General features: G+C 34.7%; 1 protein-coding gene across 4 annotated transcripts in view; it reads left to right on the top strand.

Moving 5' to 3' along the window:
- Nucleotides 1-9,982, top strand: part of ENAH (ENAH actin regulator) — an 89,921-nt gene extending 79,939 nt beyond the window's left edge. For all 4 annotated transcript variants that reach the window (XM_070932412.1, XM_070932414.1, XM_070932415.1 and 1 more), the window contains 8 exons: nucleotides 858-1,150; nucleotides 1,426-1,559; nucleotides 2,224-2,278; nucleotides 2,509-2,557; nucleotides 4,382-4,448; nucleotides 5,159-5,237; nucleotides 5,679-5,736; nucleotides 7,075-9,982. In XM_070932412.1, the coding sequence (XP_070788513.1) occupies nucleotides 858-1,150; nucleotides 1,426-1,559; nucleotides 2,224-2,278; nucleotides 2,509-2,557; nucleotides 4,382-4,448; nucleotides 5,159-5,237; nucleotides 5,679-5,736; nucleotides 7,075-7,112 (773 nt within the window). In that variant the 3' untranslated portion in view covers nucleotides 7,113-9,982. The remainder of the gene's footprint in view (nucleotides 1-857; nucleotides 1,151-1,425; nucleotides 1,560-2,223; nucleotides 2,279-2,508; nucleotides 2,558-4,381; nucleotides 4,449-5,158; nucleotides 5,238-5,678; nucleotides 5,737-7,074) is intronic.
- Nucleotides 9,983-16,002: the final 6,020 nt, after the last annotated feature.

Here is a 16,002-nt window from a genome sequence, read left to right as displayed (position 1 = left end):
TAAATATCACTATGTGGGGTTATTTTTTGAGATAAACATAAGGGATCTCTTTTTTCCAAATAAGTCATAATTCAAGATTAGGCAAACTCTTACAGAGTTGTGATAATGCAGGGTTGTTAAACTGGTGGCTGCAGGCCAGATGCATTACGTGCAGGCCATGCCCACCGGCTCCGCAAAGGCAAAAAAGTCATGATACATCACGTGACGTGATCGAGTTTGACACCTGTGCGATAATGTATATTTCCAGGCAAAACTATATCCCAGTTATAGAATATTTTTGTTTTCATTGATGCTGTAGGGGAAAATAATCATTTCATCAACAGATTGAAATGTTCTAACACACTAATATATGTTTTATTAATAAGTTTTATTAATACTTCTGGGGAAAACCAAAACCATGAAATATGAATGGAAATGGAAATATTACTTTCTGGTATTTTGTATTTAAAACAAGCTTAAGTGATAGAATTGGGAGAATGGAGAATGCACTTTTTTAGGTGCATACAAAGAAGGCACAAATTATATTATGTTATGATATTACTGCAATTCAATTTAAAAATAAAGGTTTTCCATTGTTACCCTTGACATAAATATTATTTTCATCATTATTTTATTTAAGAAATTTTTAATGCTGTTTTTCCAAACTAAATTGTTTATGTTAGTTGAAGCATATGAATTAATATGGCTGGATGTTTTTCTGAAATGACATTGACCAGTTTCCTAATGAAAATCACATTAGGATATATAAAGGTTTTTTTTTTTCATTTGAAGTAATAGAGAATTAGTTCTTTTGAATGTTACTTGGTATCTCAATTCCTGTATTTGGTTTCTGTATGTGTGTATGTATTTTTAACCAGGTATTACACAAGGACCACCCGCACCCCCTCCTCCTCCCCCACTTCCATCTGTCCCTGTTCAGTCCCCATCAGCAGTCCCACCTCCCCCTGGACCACCACCTCCTCCACCTCTTCCATCTTTAGGGGCACCTCCACCACCACCTCCTCCCCTACCTACTCAGGTGCCTCTTCCACCTCCTGCACCTCCTCTCCCTGCTACTGGCTTTTCTATGGGAATGATGTATGAAGATTATCGACCTTTAACAGGACTAGCTGCTGCTCTTGCTGGAGCCAAACTCAGAAAAGTATCACGGGTAAGTACAATTCAAATTCAAATATTTAAATTCAGTTTTAAAATCTTAGTTTCAGATTTTCACAATAATGGCAAGAAGTGTCTAAAACCCTCCACTATAGTACGTAATGTTCAGATACAGTATAATGGCAGCTGTGTTTTTTTCCCCCCAGCCAAATCCAGATTAATTATTTTTTTAAAAAATGTCTCTGGGCTATTTTGAAATGTTATGTGTCAACTATATGTTCTTAATAATAATGGTACCGTCATCACTGCTTTTCTGCATATCACTTATAGAATGAAGATTCTCCTGTTCCAAGTGGAGGAACAAATTCTGCTTCCCCCAAAACAGATACTAGTCGTGGAAATGGGCCACTGCCACTTGGAGGAAGTGGATTAATGGAAGAAATGAGTGCTCTACTTGCAAGAAGGTAAGAATTTAACTATAGTATTTTTTTAATGTATCCACCTTTGAATGAACTTGTGATTCTTGATGACTATCTGGAGAAGTTAGTGTAATATTTTTAAGAAGATTTTTTTGGAAGTAGTTGTCATTGTGTTCTTCCTAGGGCTGAGATGACTAGCCCAAAGTAATCCAACTGGTTTGCACAACACAGAATTAGAACACACTGCCTCCTAGTGCCTTTTAACTCCTACACAAAACTGGGGCCCAGCTAAATTTTCACAGAACTAAAAATGATATCACACCAAGTCTCATGATGATATTATTATTATTATTATTATGATTATTATTCATATTTTTATGCCGCCCACTCTTCGAGAACTCTGAACGGCTTACACCAAAGACAGTATACTAATTAGCATATTGCCCCAACAATCTGGGTCCTCATTTTACCCACCTCAGAAGGATAGAAGGCTGAGTCAACCTTGAGCTGGTGAGATTTGATCTGCTGATCTGCTGAACTAGCAGTCAGCTGAAGTAGCTGCAGTACTGCACTCTAACCACTGTGCCACCTTGGCTCACCAAGACTTGTTCTTTTATCACTTTTCTTATCAGTATTTATGTTAGAACAGATGAATAAGAGTCAGATATTGGCAGATAGTAACCAAATACTCTTTCATCCTTACTTGAAGGAGAAGAATTGCTGAGAAGGGGTCATCAGAAACAGAAACAAAAGAAGAAAAAAGTGTAAGTTGAAAATACTCTGGCAAATTATATGACATTCAGCAATTAAATTGTTATAATCATAGAAATTAATCTGTGTAATTGAAAAATATGGCTTCTATATTTCAAATTTAATAGAGCTTGAGATTTTAGAATTATGATTTTTGTGTTGGTTCTGAAATTATGAGTCTTTTTCCTTGAGTCACAAATTTAAGCAGATTTATAAAATATTACATTTTTGTCCCATTGAACAGGAAGAACCAGAGCCTTTAGTTCCCAAGCCTCCTTCAACAAGTACACCTGGTAAGCTGTATAAATTGTGTAACATGAGTTTGCATAGGTGACTCATAGGTACAATACTCTTGTACAGTATTGAAATATGTAACATAAATTGCAGAATAATAATTATGAAGTTGGAGAGAGATTTTTGCTTATTTTTAATATGGTTCATCTAAGAAAAAAATACGTAACTCTATATTCAGAGCTCCTTTTGGTTTAGGAAAGCAGAATCATCATCTGTATTCCTTGTAATTCAATGCATTTACATATTTAAAGTGTTTATTAAAAAGTCTGAATATATCAAACATTCAGTGCATGAATCATTTAATCTACAGAACAACTGGGTTTGGTGGCCCAATCCCAAAATTTATTTATTTTATTATTAGACAGATCTATATGGTCACCCAGCTCACATTAGGTGACTTCAGATGGATTACAATATTAAAAATCCACAACATAAAAGTCCCATACCCCTCCCTCACCATCAATGGCAGCAGCAACAAAATCAAATCAACACTTGATTGACTCAATCTCCATTCTTGGTCCCCAGGCTCAAGGACAAAACCATGTCATCAGGGCCTTTCAGAAAAGGAATAAGTTGGGGGCCAATCATATCTCAGGGGAAATGATATTCCATAGAGAAAGGGCAACCAGCAAGAAGACCCTTTTCCATGGTCCCACCAGATATATATCACTAATAGATGGTAAGAGCAACTTATCCTGCCTTCCCATCTGGTGGACTAGTTGAATGTCATGGGGGAGAAGTGGTCCTTCAAATAGGCTGGCCCCAAGCCATGAAACCTGCATGGACCATTTAATGAATAAAAAGACTTGATTGAATTAATGCACAAAACAAGGCTTTTGACCTGAGCAAAAATGTATATGGGGAACAGAAAAGGGTTAAAAGGAAGAGGAATGGAATAAAGGAGGATGGTTTCATTTGAAGAAAAATGGTTGGAGGAGAATGGGGAAAAAACAAGGGACATTCCCCTGGCTTTCAGAATGCTTCCAAGTGTAATTCAAGCTATAAAGCTTCCTGTGGAATAGATGGGGGAAGGTTATTTGCAGAGCTGCCTCTTCCCAATTGTTTCTACCCATCTCACTAGAAACACACTTGCAAATTCCTTCATTGGAAAATATCATCCTGCAAATTCAGAAAGCAGGAGTTTTCTGACCCTGTCCTTGCCCTATGAGGACACTCTTCCCTCAAAGTTTAGATTTGCCATAGCCTTACGGTTTTCGAAAAAGCTGTAAAGAGTGTCTAGGCATAGGGACTAGGAGTCGGTTGGAATCTCATGGTTGCTTTTAATTGACTATCTTGGTAGTCATTATCAGTTTTATATATTTTTGTTTTTATTTTTTATGGTATTCTTACCTGTTCTTAGCTGCCCAGAGTCATTGCAGTGAGATGGGGTGGAAGGCAGATTGATAGAGTACAAAGTTCTGGGACACTGGGTTGTTACTGGGCAAATGGGGGCCAGTAGACTATTAGGACCCAGACTGTTGGGGACAATATGCTGACTCTGTAAACTGCTTAGAGAGGGCTGTAAAAGCACTATAAAGCGGTATATAAGTCTAACTGCTATTGCTATTAGGATATGCCATAATGGGTGCAGTTGATAGAGGAAAAGGGAAGATACATATGAGTCTTGCCCTTCTTGTTCATCTGGATTTTGCTTTGTTCAAGCTCGGAACAACCAAAGTTTTTTGGTTTGGCCTACATTTTAGTTCTGCCAAGCAGTGATTTATTCAAAGTAGTACAAAACACTATTCTCTTTAAGCATGGTAATTCTTTCAGAGTTATCCAGTGCATATAAGCCTAAAATTTAGATATTTTATTTCCTGCAGAATTAACAAGAAAGCCTTGGGAAAGAACAAATACAATGAATGGAAGCAAATCACCTATTATCTCAAGGTATTTATCACTTATTTTAAAAGTCATTTATATTACCCACAAATAACTGGAATAGAAGAGTTTTAAGTTAGATTTGATTAGTAGCTTGTATATTTAGAACCATAAAGACAAGAGAAGGAATAAAGTATCTTTGCTGTTTTGTCTTTTACATTTTTTTATAAATCATAGAAAATATCCCTTGTGATGTGCTAAGGCAGGGGTGGGCAATTGTGGCTCTTTTACAACCTGTGGACTTCAACTCCCAGAATTCCTGAGACAGCCAAGCCAAGCTGTCTCAGGAATTCTGGGAGTTGAAGTCCACAGGTTGTAAAAGAGCCATGATTGCCCACCCCTGTGCTAAGGTATGGAAAGGAAAAAATGCTCTTGATTTTCTTGAAAACCAACTATTGAAACATTGGAAATTTTGGAATGAAGCCCTTCTTGAAGATGAGTCAAATGTTGTAGATATTTTTTCAGACGTATTTTTATTTCTATTTTTATGACATAACCAATTTTACATATCTTATTTTAGTTGCAACTGGGTAAATTAACCTTTAGCCCTCCAGTAATTTTGTACCTCAATCCCTATAATCGCTGGTTAGCATGTTCAATTTCCAATATGCATTGAGAAACTGTTCAATTGTTTTGGAAAAATTGCAGTCATGATAAGCAGTGTGGAAATGTTATAATTTGTTGAATGCAGTTAACTTGAATACTGTTTTTGTTTTTAGACCAAAATCTGCATCTTCTGGGCAACCAAATACTAATGGGGTACAGTCTGAAGGACTAGACTATGACAGATTGAAACAGGTAGTTATTTTCTGCTAGAATAAAATTTCTTAGCTTAATATGGCTTATTGTCCATTTTTTAATTATTTTATTTCTGTATTGAATCGGCAGTGCTTGTAATAAAAAATGAAAATGTTACAAGTATCAGTAAATGCACAAGAATTTGAATTATGTACTCTTAAATATTTTATCATAAGATCTACAGAAACAATGCGCCAAACATCAAAAACTTTTAAAATGTTTTAACTAGATATCAACATTTGTTCAATTTGGACATGTGAACATACAAATTTGTAGGCATATAAATTCTTTGTAAAAGTAAGGAAAATGTTTCACCTAGACTTTTGAAATTTTTAATTTCAATACATTTAATTAATTTACTTTACATCAAAGAACAGACACTATTTTTGGCAGTTTGGAATATCTTTGGAAAAAATAAACTTAATCTTGTTCTATTATCAGGATATTTTAGAGGAAATGAGGAAGGAATTAACAAAACTAAAAGAAGAATTAATTGATGGTAAGTATATAAATTTGTGATTATTTAGGGAAGGGAGTTCCTATGAAATTTTAGAAATGCAAAAGAAGTTTGAAAATTCCATTTGTCTCATTTTTCCTTCCCAGTCTTTCACTATCATAATTTCAGTTTTTATTGAGTGGGATAGGAACTCATCAAGCTTCATATCAGTCGTTTTATTTAATTTAATGACTTCATTTCTTAGCTGATTTTTTAAACCATTTCTTCCCAAGGTGTAGTTTACAACAGGAAAAAAATATAATGAAAATTAATTAATATACAGTAATCATCTATTTTGTCAAATTTATATGACCACTTATCTCACATGAAGTGACTCGTGTTAAATATAAACAATTTTAAGTACAATTATAGATAAAACACCTCAATTTTTGCTTTTGATGTAGTGGCTAGAATATTAAGTTTGGACTTCATTCTGAAATAATGGGAAAATGCCATTTTTGGCAAATCAGGCAATACATTTGTACTGTAATTTATATGCAATGTCTGTAGATTACTCAAAAATGTATATTATGTACATTTTCATCATTTACATCACTTGGATTTTATAGACATCATTTCCCCTCAAATTATCCTTTTAATTGATCATATTATATTTTAATCAGTTGGATTTCCATCACTGATACCTATGAATAGTAGTAGCAAATAAATAAGATTCCCTAAAATCTTTCTCCCATATATACTCTGTTTCCCTGAAAATAAGACATCCCCTGATAATAAGCTGGCTTTTGAGCGCATGCGCTAAAATAAGCCCTCCCCGAAAATAATTAAACACAGAGCTGGAAATCGGATAAGACAGCAAGAGGAGCCCCATCTTGTACTTACTCCAAAATAATAAGACCTCCCCGAAAATAAGGCCAAGTGCTTATTTCGGGGTTCAAAAAAAATATAAGACAGGATCTTATTTTCGGGGAAACACGGGTAGTCATAACTATTCTTAGGCAACATAAGCCTAAATATGTTTTCAAATTTACCTTTCATGTTTTCATGCCTCTTCTACTCAGTTCACTTTACTATGTATCTTGAATAATTGTTTTATGTTTTTGTCTCTCAGTTTTCATCAAATTTCAGTTTGAACATAATCCCTCAAACAAACAGTGCTATTTGTCCAAATACAGTGTTCAACAATCTTCCCTCTTCATTTTCTATTTACTTGATAAATCAAACATATAAATATTGTGAATCCACCACTATAATACTGTAATATTGGGGTGCTATCTGAGCTTTAATATTTTAATAGACATGTTTTTCAAAAGTATCAGTTCACATTTTTCTTCATCAGTTAACAGACTGTTCTTTTTTTCTTCCCATTGCTCAAATCAGCAATTCGACAAGAACTGAACAAGTCAAATACAGTGTAGAAAGATTAGGACTAAGATGTTTGGACCACTGGTCTTGCACAAAATCAGCTACATTTTGTGAGCTGCTGGAAGATAATGGAAAAATATTCTTGAAAGAAGGAGAAAACAAGATTCTGAACTTTCAGACAACAATATGGTGATACACTATTTCCTTTTGCTGCTGTTTTCTGACTTTCAATAAGATGGAAAATAGTCTGAAATTGTGGCAATGATTTATGCAGAAAATCATAAGCCTGTTAGGCAGGTGCATTGAAATGTTTAATATCAATATTGAAGCTGCATATTTACAGTGTATTAAGTTTTTAAAAAGGAGAAAAACTTAAGGAGGCTTTTCAGAGAGGTTTTCTTAGTAAAGAATTTAGCAAGTGAGATTGACATACAACTGTATCTCAGGTAGTCTTCCTATCGCATTAGATATTTCCTTGATTAAAAACAAGGCATGACTTCAATTCACAGCATAGAAACTGTAAAACCCAATATTGATGAATGAGAGATCCAGAATATCATAGTATATTGAATATTGGATTCTTAGGATAAGCAAGCCTCTCTGATTAGCCTTCATGAAGTTTTTTAAAGAAAAATGCAAATGCTGCCCAGATTATAAAGATATAGATGCCTTCCTAAAATGATATGCTTTACCAAATCTGAGACTTCTCCTGAATACAAATCAATATGATCAAATGTAAATTGTTAGATTGTTATAGACTTACCATAGGTTTTTGAGCTTTTAAGATTTATGCATGCAGACATTTTTGTAACATAAATAACCACAGAGTTGGCTTTTAATTTAAACCATTCTTGCATGCCACAAATATTAAATAGCCTTTTTACAATAAGGCCTAGTTAATGCCCAGGCAAACTTGGGGAGGTGTTGGGTTGGGAATTGGGGCAACTTTTTTATTTAAACAATTTGTATTAATTGCTGCACTATTTTTCCTTATATTGCATGCATGTGTAATAATAAGGAAAATGTGATTTATCAGTAAACATGTTAAATAGAACCAGGTACTTAATACTTTTTGTATCATTTCATTTGTATTTCAAACTTAGTAATGTTTCAGTAGCAGTTCTTGAAACCCTGCTTTTTGCTTCTTTTTTCAGCTTGATATAAAGTTAAGCATTAAGCGTCAGGATAATACTTAGAATAAATTTTTAAAACAGGCAATGAAAAGTAATAGCATATTATTTTCACATTGGCTACCTACATTTGTTCATTGAATTAAATTTTGGTATGATCCTAAAATAAATAATTCATGTGTTATTTTTCTACCCTTCTCCATCACTGACCTTAACAAAGTTTGTTTTAACCTGAATTTGTAAATGATCACTGTCAGTAAAGTGAGAAGAAACGGGATTGGGGGAAAAGTATTACTCAATTGGTATTTTTTGGGTTGCTCCTATTTTTGTCACCATGCATTGGATTTTATTTCACAATTAAATATTAACATGTGGAAAAAAAGAAAAAATGGAAAAAGTCTTAAGAATTGATGTAGCAATCTAGTTTTAGAGGGAAGAAAAATCACATATCCAGTTTTATCTCCTTCCCCATTTATACATTTGCGTTACAATTTTTTAAACTTTTGTGTGTAATCTGTTTTGTGATTTGGAAAAAATATATGTATTCCTGATTACATCTTAAATTCTCCGTGTTGCAATATTGGAATACTGATTTTTAATGATCTATGCTGATTTCAAAATAATGTTTGAGTTTAATTACTTGCTTTCTTAATTTACTCAGTTAACGTCCAGCTTAGTTCACAAGAAAGCTTTAACTAGCATATCCTCCCTGAATATTGAACACCAAAGCAAATAAACAGCCCATTTCGGCTGTTTCAGAGAAACAGTCTTGTTTCCCTCTTTGTATAAGACAGAAATATGGTTTATAACATGTAATCAGTGGCCATGGCTTTAAATTATTTTTTCCATATTCTTTAATTGAAGGCATTTAAATCTCAAAGCAAATAATTGCTTGAAATTAAGAGGAGGCATTTTCATCTTTCGAAAGTAATGTATGTTTAAGCAGTATAAGCTAAAATGCTTATTCCTGTCAGAAATCATGTTTGATTTTGTTTGTAAAGAAAATTCAAAGATGGGCTCGCAAGAATCTTAAACATGTAAGTGGTCCAAAGGTAAGAACATTAAGTTACTAGATTGTGAATGAAACTGGTTAATGCACTAAACGTTTTGTGCCTTGGTCTAAAATTAATGAGTTCTGTGTAAAGGGAAAAAGAAAAAATGAAACTGAGACCTTGTCTTTCAACATGCATAGTTAACATGATCCTGAACTGAACCATTTCAGGAATCTCAGTTTAGTTAAACTGTTAAATCAGGCTGTAATAGTGACAGTTATGCCATTGCCAGATAATCCTGTAAGTAAAATTAGCTACAGGTTATTAGATTCTTTTAATAATTCTTCTTTGAAAATGTAATGATGGTTCCTGTGCTTTTGTAAGTAGATGCCTTAAGCTGAATATGGTTTAGGGGATCACTTTTAATTCCAGGAAGGCAATGCTTTCCTCAACACTGTGATCTGATCTGTGATAAACCTGTCCTATCATACACAAATGGCTAATAAGTCAATTGAATACAAACTGAATGTACAAATCTTAGTGCTGGTGCTGAAATCTCTTCAGAGTTGTCATGAAAAAAGTTCATTGTTTAAAAGGTTTGCAAGCATCAAGTGTCAATCAAAACTGAAGATGAAACATTAATGAATGTTACAATTTCATGCATTTAGTTTTACTTCTTTTTGAGTTTCTCAGTTAATTCTCTGCTATTTTTACCATATTGTGTCATTTTAAAATTTCTTAAATGCTAACGCTGTTTTGTTTGAGCAGAAGAAATAAAATTGCAATATATACGTGCTCTTACTATTGTTTGTGAAACTTCATGTTAGGGGGCGGGAGGGACTTACACCTGTTTTCTTTACATTACCTTTATTACTCTTCTGAATCCATAGCATATTAAAAGTACTACCTCAACCAAAAAGTTCATAATTCAACAGTGATGCTTAATGTTCATGTTGATGTTGCTTCTCCACATTGATTTCTCTTCACATTGTTTATTTATGCTCTAAATGTATATCTAACTCCACAAAATCACTCACACAGTTTTGCTCAAGACCTTTGCCTTTGTTGAGATCTTCACAGTGAATTTCCTGGTTGTAATACAATAATTTCCATCCTTTTTTCCCTCTTCTGGCATTTTGCTTTGTCAAGTTATTGTACAGTTAAAATTGCTCTGGAAACAGGTTTCTAATAAAATTGTTTATCACATTAGATAATTCCATGTATATGATTTGACAAGAATAGATCCTTATAAAAAATGGCTGTTGTAAAAGGCCCCGTGCGTTTAAAATAATTTTTTTTAAAAAAAATTAAAAACAAGAACCGCATTAATAAAATAATTTCATTAATGAAATTTTATTATCATAGTGTCAAATAGAGAGTTTGACCAGATTTCAGCAGAATAATGTGATGAAATGGGTAGGTTCTAAAATGCTACATTGAAGAACACACTGAGAGATAATTTGTAGATTATTGTCTGGGGATGGGTGTTATGTTGAATAATTGCTAAAATACTAAAAGTGTATTGTATTTACAAAAGCAGAGCTTTATTTTGTCATTTTAATGAAAAGTAGTATAAAAATATTTTTTTAAAAATTAGATGCCTACTTGTGAATTGGAGGTAGAAGGGAAGATTTCTTATATTCAGAAGTAAGCAAGTAACTGCACTGGAGGGAGAAAAATGGGGAAACTATTGTAGTATCATCTAATCATCCTTTTTGGACCACTGGTCCATACAGAGGGTTTTTATGGCAAATAGTTTGGGGAGAAATGAGAATAAAGTAGGTCTGGAACCCCTGAACATTCTCATAAGAGATGTGGCCTAGAACTTTTTCCATGTTTAAAACTTTCCTCTTCAAACATATTTGGCAGTTACAATGTTGTATGATGTTGGCATTTCAAGTGATTATTTTTTTAAAAAATTAAAATGTTAAATTATTGCTTATTATCTAATACTGTTTCCAACATTCCAGTAAAAGCATTTTTCCTCCACATATCCAAGTTTTTAATTGCTCTGAATACAATGTTCAAACATCATAAATTTTTAAAACTCTTATTTTAAAATATATTTAAATTAATTATTGCTCTAACAAATATAGTCTGTCAGCAGTTTGCAATTTTTTTAAAAAAAATCAAGACATTAGGGGTCCTTGGTACACTGATGATGTTACCTAGTTTGGGTAATGAAATGTCTGCAAGAAAACAACCAAGCACCAAGGACCCCTCATATCAACCCTGAGCTACAAATAGTCTCCTTTATTGGAATCAAGAAATTAAAAATCAGATGGCCCCAGTACCATAGGACAAGTTTTGAAGTGGTTCAGAGAGAGCACTTGTGTTAACAGCCTTACTGAAGTTCCTCTTCCAGGTACCAACCATTGCATCAACAAATCTCTACTGAATTCAGTCCCAAACACTTCCTAGTTTTCAGAGAATCCAATTTGACACAAAATCTTTTTATAACAGGCCATCCTAATTAGACCAATCTCCCTGCAGAGGTGGTTCAATCATAACAACAGGAAAACCTGAGGTTTTCCCAGTTATGGAATACTTCTCTGTTAAAAAAAAGTTATTGATAAGATAATATTTTATGTTGGTCCTGTTCCCAACTGGGACAGATGCACATTGCCACGGCTCAAACAAACAAATCCAATGTGGATATTAACATCCATGAATATCATAACCATAGAGGTCTCCAGCACTAACTTCAAGGCCAGGAGAACTGTCGGCTCAATGAGGTATTCTATTACACAAGTGTAGAGTTGGTAGGCAAACAAAATTCCAAATCTATCTCCAGCTGTACAACCTCACTATGAACCAGATCTCTCACAGGCGCTCTGATAAACTCTTTTTATGAATCATAATCACATCACTTCCTACAGAGTACTCTGGCAGGAGAAGGTGAACATATACTAGCTGGCCTATATTCCCTGAATATCTCTTAGAAAAATTAAGTAAATTTTCTCATCCACAATCAAATCATAGATGACTTCTGCTTTATTTTGGACCAATTTGACATTGCAGAGGAGCAAAATTAAGTTCTTTAAAGTAACAGATACCCTTTATCTGCATACATTTTCACACAGATGCAAACACACAGAGAAATCTCTCGACCCAGCATCAAAGTAAGAAAACAATTAGGAATGCTTCTGTTGCTACTTACCAGCCAGATTGGCTAGATCTTCTAAAGCAGCGGTCCCCAACCTTTGCAGCGTGGCAGCTGGGCTGGGGAGAGGAACTGGACCACACAAGTGGCAGGCCAGTGCGCATGCACACACAGCTCAACTGCAAGTGGGGCTACATGTGCGTGCACGCTGGCCCTCCACTTGTGCTAATCAAGTTGCATGTGTGTGCCTGTGCTGGCCCGTGATCTGGTTGCGAATATGCCATGGCCCGGTAGTAGGCCACAGCACAGGGATTAGGGACCCCTGTTCCAAAGCAGCAAGTAAGGCTTCACTTCAACTACTTTGCAACGCTCTATCTGCCACCAAGAAGTCAAGTGGAATTTGAACCCTTCTCCTGTCCCAGCTATTTCTGGCTGCCACCCTGGACGTAACCCTATTTCTACACTCATGAGCATGCACACCAACATCTTTCAACTCCCAAAGCATCTTCCCTGAATCCACAGGGATAGGAGCATCAGTCAGATTAGCCAACATTAAATGCCGTCCTCAAGAATTGTCAATGGATTAATGTACTTCTTTGAATCATTATGTGCATACTTTTCCTCCAAAAAACCCTACATGCCTGTGAATAAGAACACAATAAGAACACAATTCAGTAGGATTTATTAGACAGTAAATCTTGTGAAGGCAAGTTACCCTAAAAAGACATCTATTACTATCTTTCTCTAGTAAACATAAAAATTCATTTCAACCAAAATCTCTTAACCTAGTTTCTGTGGCAACATACATGGAATGAGATGGGCTAAAGTGATTCATCCCCAGTATAATGTACCTCCCTTGGAATACAGTATGACAGAAAGGTTGCCATTCTCAGTGTCATGTAAGTAGAGAATTAATTTTACAAATCAGATGAAATGCTTTATATAGTAGGTAATTAATTTATAACACATAGTGTTGTTTATTATATTCCTTTTTTAAGTTTATAGTTTCTGGTTTGTAAGTGTGTGTACAGATAGGGTAACAACTTGTTTAACAACTATAATTGGTCTTGGAAACTTGGCTGTTAACTGAATATCATATGACTACAACTGAGCTTATGATTTTACTAGAGCTTTTCTTGCATTACATTGCCAGACATGACCCAGTGTAGCTGGGTGAGCCCAAATGGTGAAGGAGGTTTATGGAACTCATTAAAAAGCTGAGTAAAGAGCAAATGTTATAGTTCTTTCTTCTCAGAACCCGCTCTTTAGAAAGCTCACCGTGGCATTGGGATAATTAGCAAAAAGAATGTTTGTCTTTACATTCATAGGTGAAAAATGGATTACAAGAGAATAAGCAGACACACAGTGGGGAATACATGTGGAAAGGAATGCACTAGCACCAGCTGTTGGTCTAGCATGCTCTGGGTTGTGAGATGTAAGTTGCTTAGGAGGCAAAGACTTGTGTGTGAAACTGATTAGGATCTTGTCAGTGTCAGGCAACAGCATGAGCTGGCAGAAGTATCTAATCAAATGAGGTCACAGAGTGAGGCTTGTTAACTTTCAGTTAGCACTTTTTAGGGACATAATGTGATGTGGATAAAAGCAGCCCAGGAGAAGATAGCTTGTTTGGGCACTCTGCTGGGTGGGGGGAGAACATGTTGTGGCTTAGGAAAATGGGTATTAGTTGACAAACGGCAAACAATAGACTGAGGGAGATGTGCTGTAAAAGTAATAAATGTGGGGATTTTTTATCATCATAACAGCTGTTCCCCAAGGCACTCGATAAATGAGGACTACCGGTCTTGCAACCATTCATTTAGTGACCTTTCGAAGTTGCAACAGCACTGAGAAAAAGTGACTTAAAACCGTTCCTTGCACTTATGACCATCACAACATCCTCACAGTCATGTGATCAAAATTCAGGTTCTTGACAATCAGCATGTATTTATGACAGTTGCAGTGTTCTTTTTTTCAGGAGGAGGAATTCATCTTATATCCAAGGTTGTCTTCCTTTCATTTAAATAAAGTTGTTTCATTTCAATAAGTTTCTTGACTGACCTCACAGAAAGCAGTATTATGATGGCTTTATTTGCATATTTCTGCTGATTGCTGTGAGCATTTCTTTTTTGCATTGTCTCTGGCAATTTCAAACACACACTTAAAGAATTGACTATATTAATGTAAGTAACAATTTATATTTATTTGGTCAAATTTAAAGTTTGCCAAACAATAACATTTCCCAATTTTAATGAGACCAATTTTTTGTTAAAATTTGGCTTGGAATTTAGATGTCTATATATACATTTAAAACCCGTTATTTCTCTCCAATTTTGTTTGTTTAAGGCAAAAATATTACTAAATGTTGAAGTGATAAAATTGTTAAGAATCAAAGAAAAAATCTTTAATATGTGCATTTCACCAAGAAACTAGCCCTCGCAAGGCTGCCTTTTCATTAGCTGTTCTGCATATGAACACAAACTGATTCACTTGGCAGGAGTTTTTCCGTAATTTCTCATTTTCCATGCCATATTTCTCTCCCACAACTGACCTCTCTTCTTTGCGGCTTTTACATTCGCACCTAAGGACCTAACTTGACAACATCTTTTTGGTAGTGTGAACCTATGACATTATTTTCATCTGATCCTCAACCCATGAGTGAGTTGAGTTTAAATCCATTTTAACTGTGTGAAGAAGTCTCCTTATTCTGACATGGTCCAAGGCCCACCCAAGGTATATAAACCCTGTTTTGTTACCCATTATTTTGGAAGGAATCGACAGCAATACTTGGAAGCAGACATAGAATAGGAGAGGGGTCAAAAATTCTATGCCAGTATAGGTTTTGGCCAATTCAAAATGGATGGACATTGCTTCAAATCAGCAGATAGTGGTACCACCTAAAGCTGTCATATCTTTCTTTGGAAGATAATACCAACTGGTGCAAGTGACGGCCTTAGCTGTTGCTTTAAAATAAATGCTGATGTGACTTAGGCACATGTCTATGATATGTCTAGTAACATTTAAAATGTTTGTTGATTACATCTTAAATTATAGCCTGGCTGTTAAATTGATTAGGAACAGTGCCATCAGAATTTTATTCCAACTATTTAATGCTCTTCTAGAAGTACAGTACATTTGTTACATGATCATTTTTCTCCATAAAAATACATTATGCTCATATAATGTACCATGATATCCCATAGAAAAACTCTTCATTACACTGGAAGGTGAGCCTTCAAAATACTGTGAATAAATTGAGGCAATTATCTATTTTAATAGCTATTTTAAAAAATTAAATAGCTAGATGAACTTTAAAATATGGCAGACAAGGGACTGCACTTTCAGCAATTGGAGAAGTTGGTTGCAGAAGACAAGGAATTTGTCTTTCTGGAGATCCTTATAAGCACTATACTAACAGACCTAACCAATAAGATTAACTAGAGCACATTCGAAATTCCATTTTTTTTGAAAATCCTGTTACCTCCAAATTTCTAGACTGCAGTGCAGTTTCCAAGTTTAATTTGACAAAAATGGAATGATGGCATATAAAGCAGAACATGAAATAAAAAGAAGATGTAAGAAGACAGAGGTGTATAAAAAATCCAGTAAGCAGATGTTTCCAGAATGTAAGGACCTAAGAAAGTATGCTTTTTTGAAACCTTGGTTTAAATGTTTTAATTGCAAATTTAATCCTAACATTACAGTACATTATGCTATCACA

Source organism: Pituophis catenifer, unplaced genomic scaffold (genome assembly GCF_029215685.1).
Source record: "Pituophis catenifer annectens isolate HBS135680 unplaced genomic scaffold, rPitCat1.0.hap2 SCAF_1, whole genome shotgun sequence".
In the NCBI taxonomy this organism is placed as follows: Eukaryota; Metazoa; Chordata; class Lepidosauria; order Squamata; family Colubridae; genus Pituophis; species Pituophis catenifer.
Note: the sequence above shows the minus strand (reverse complement) of the source record. Positions and strands in the feature narration are given on the sequence as shown.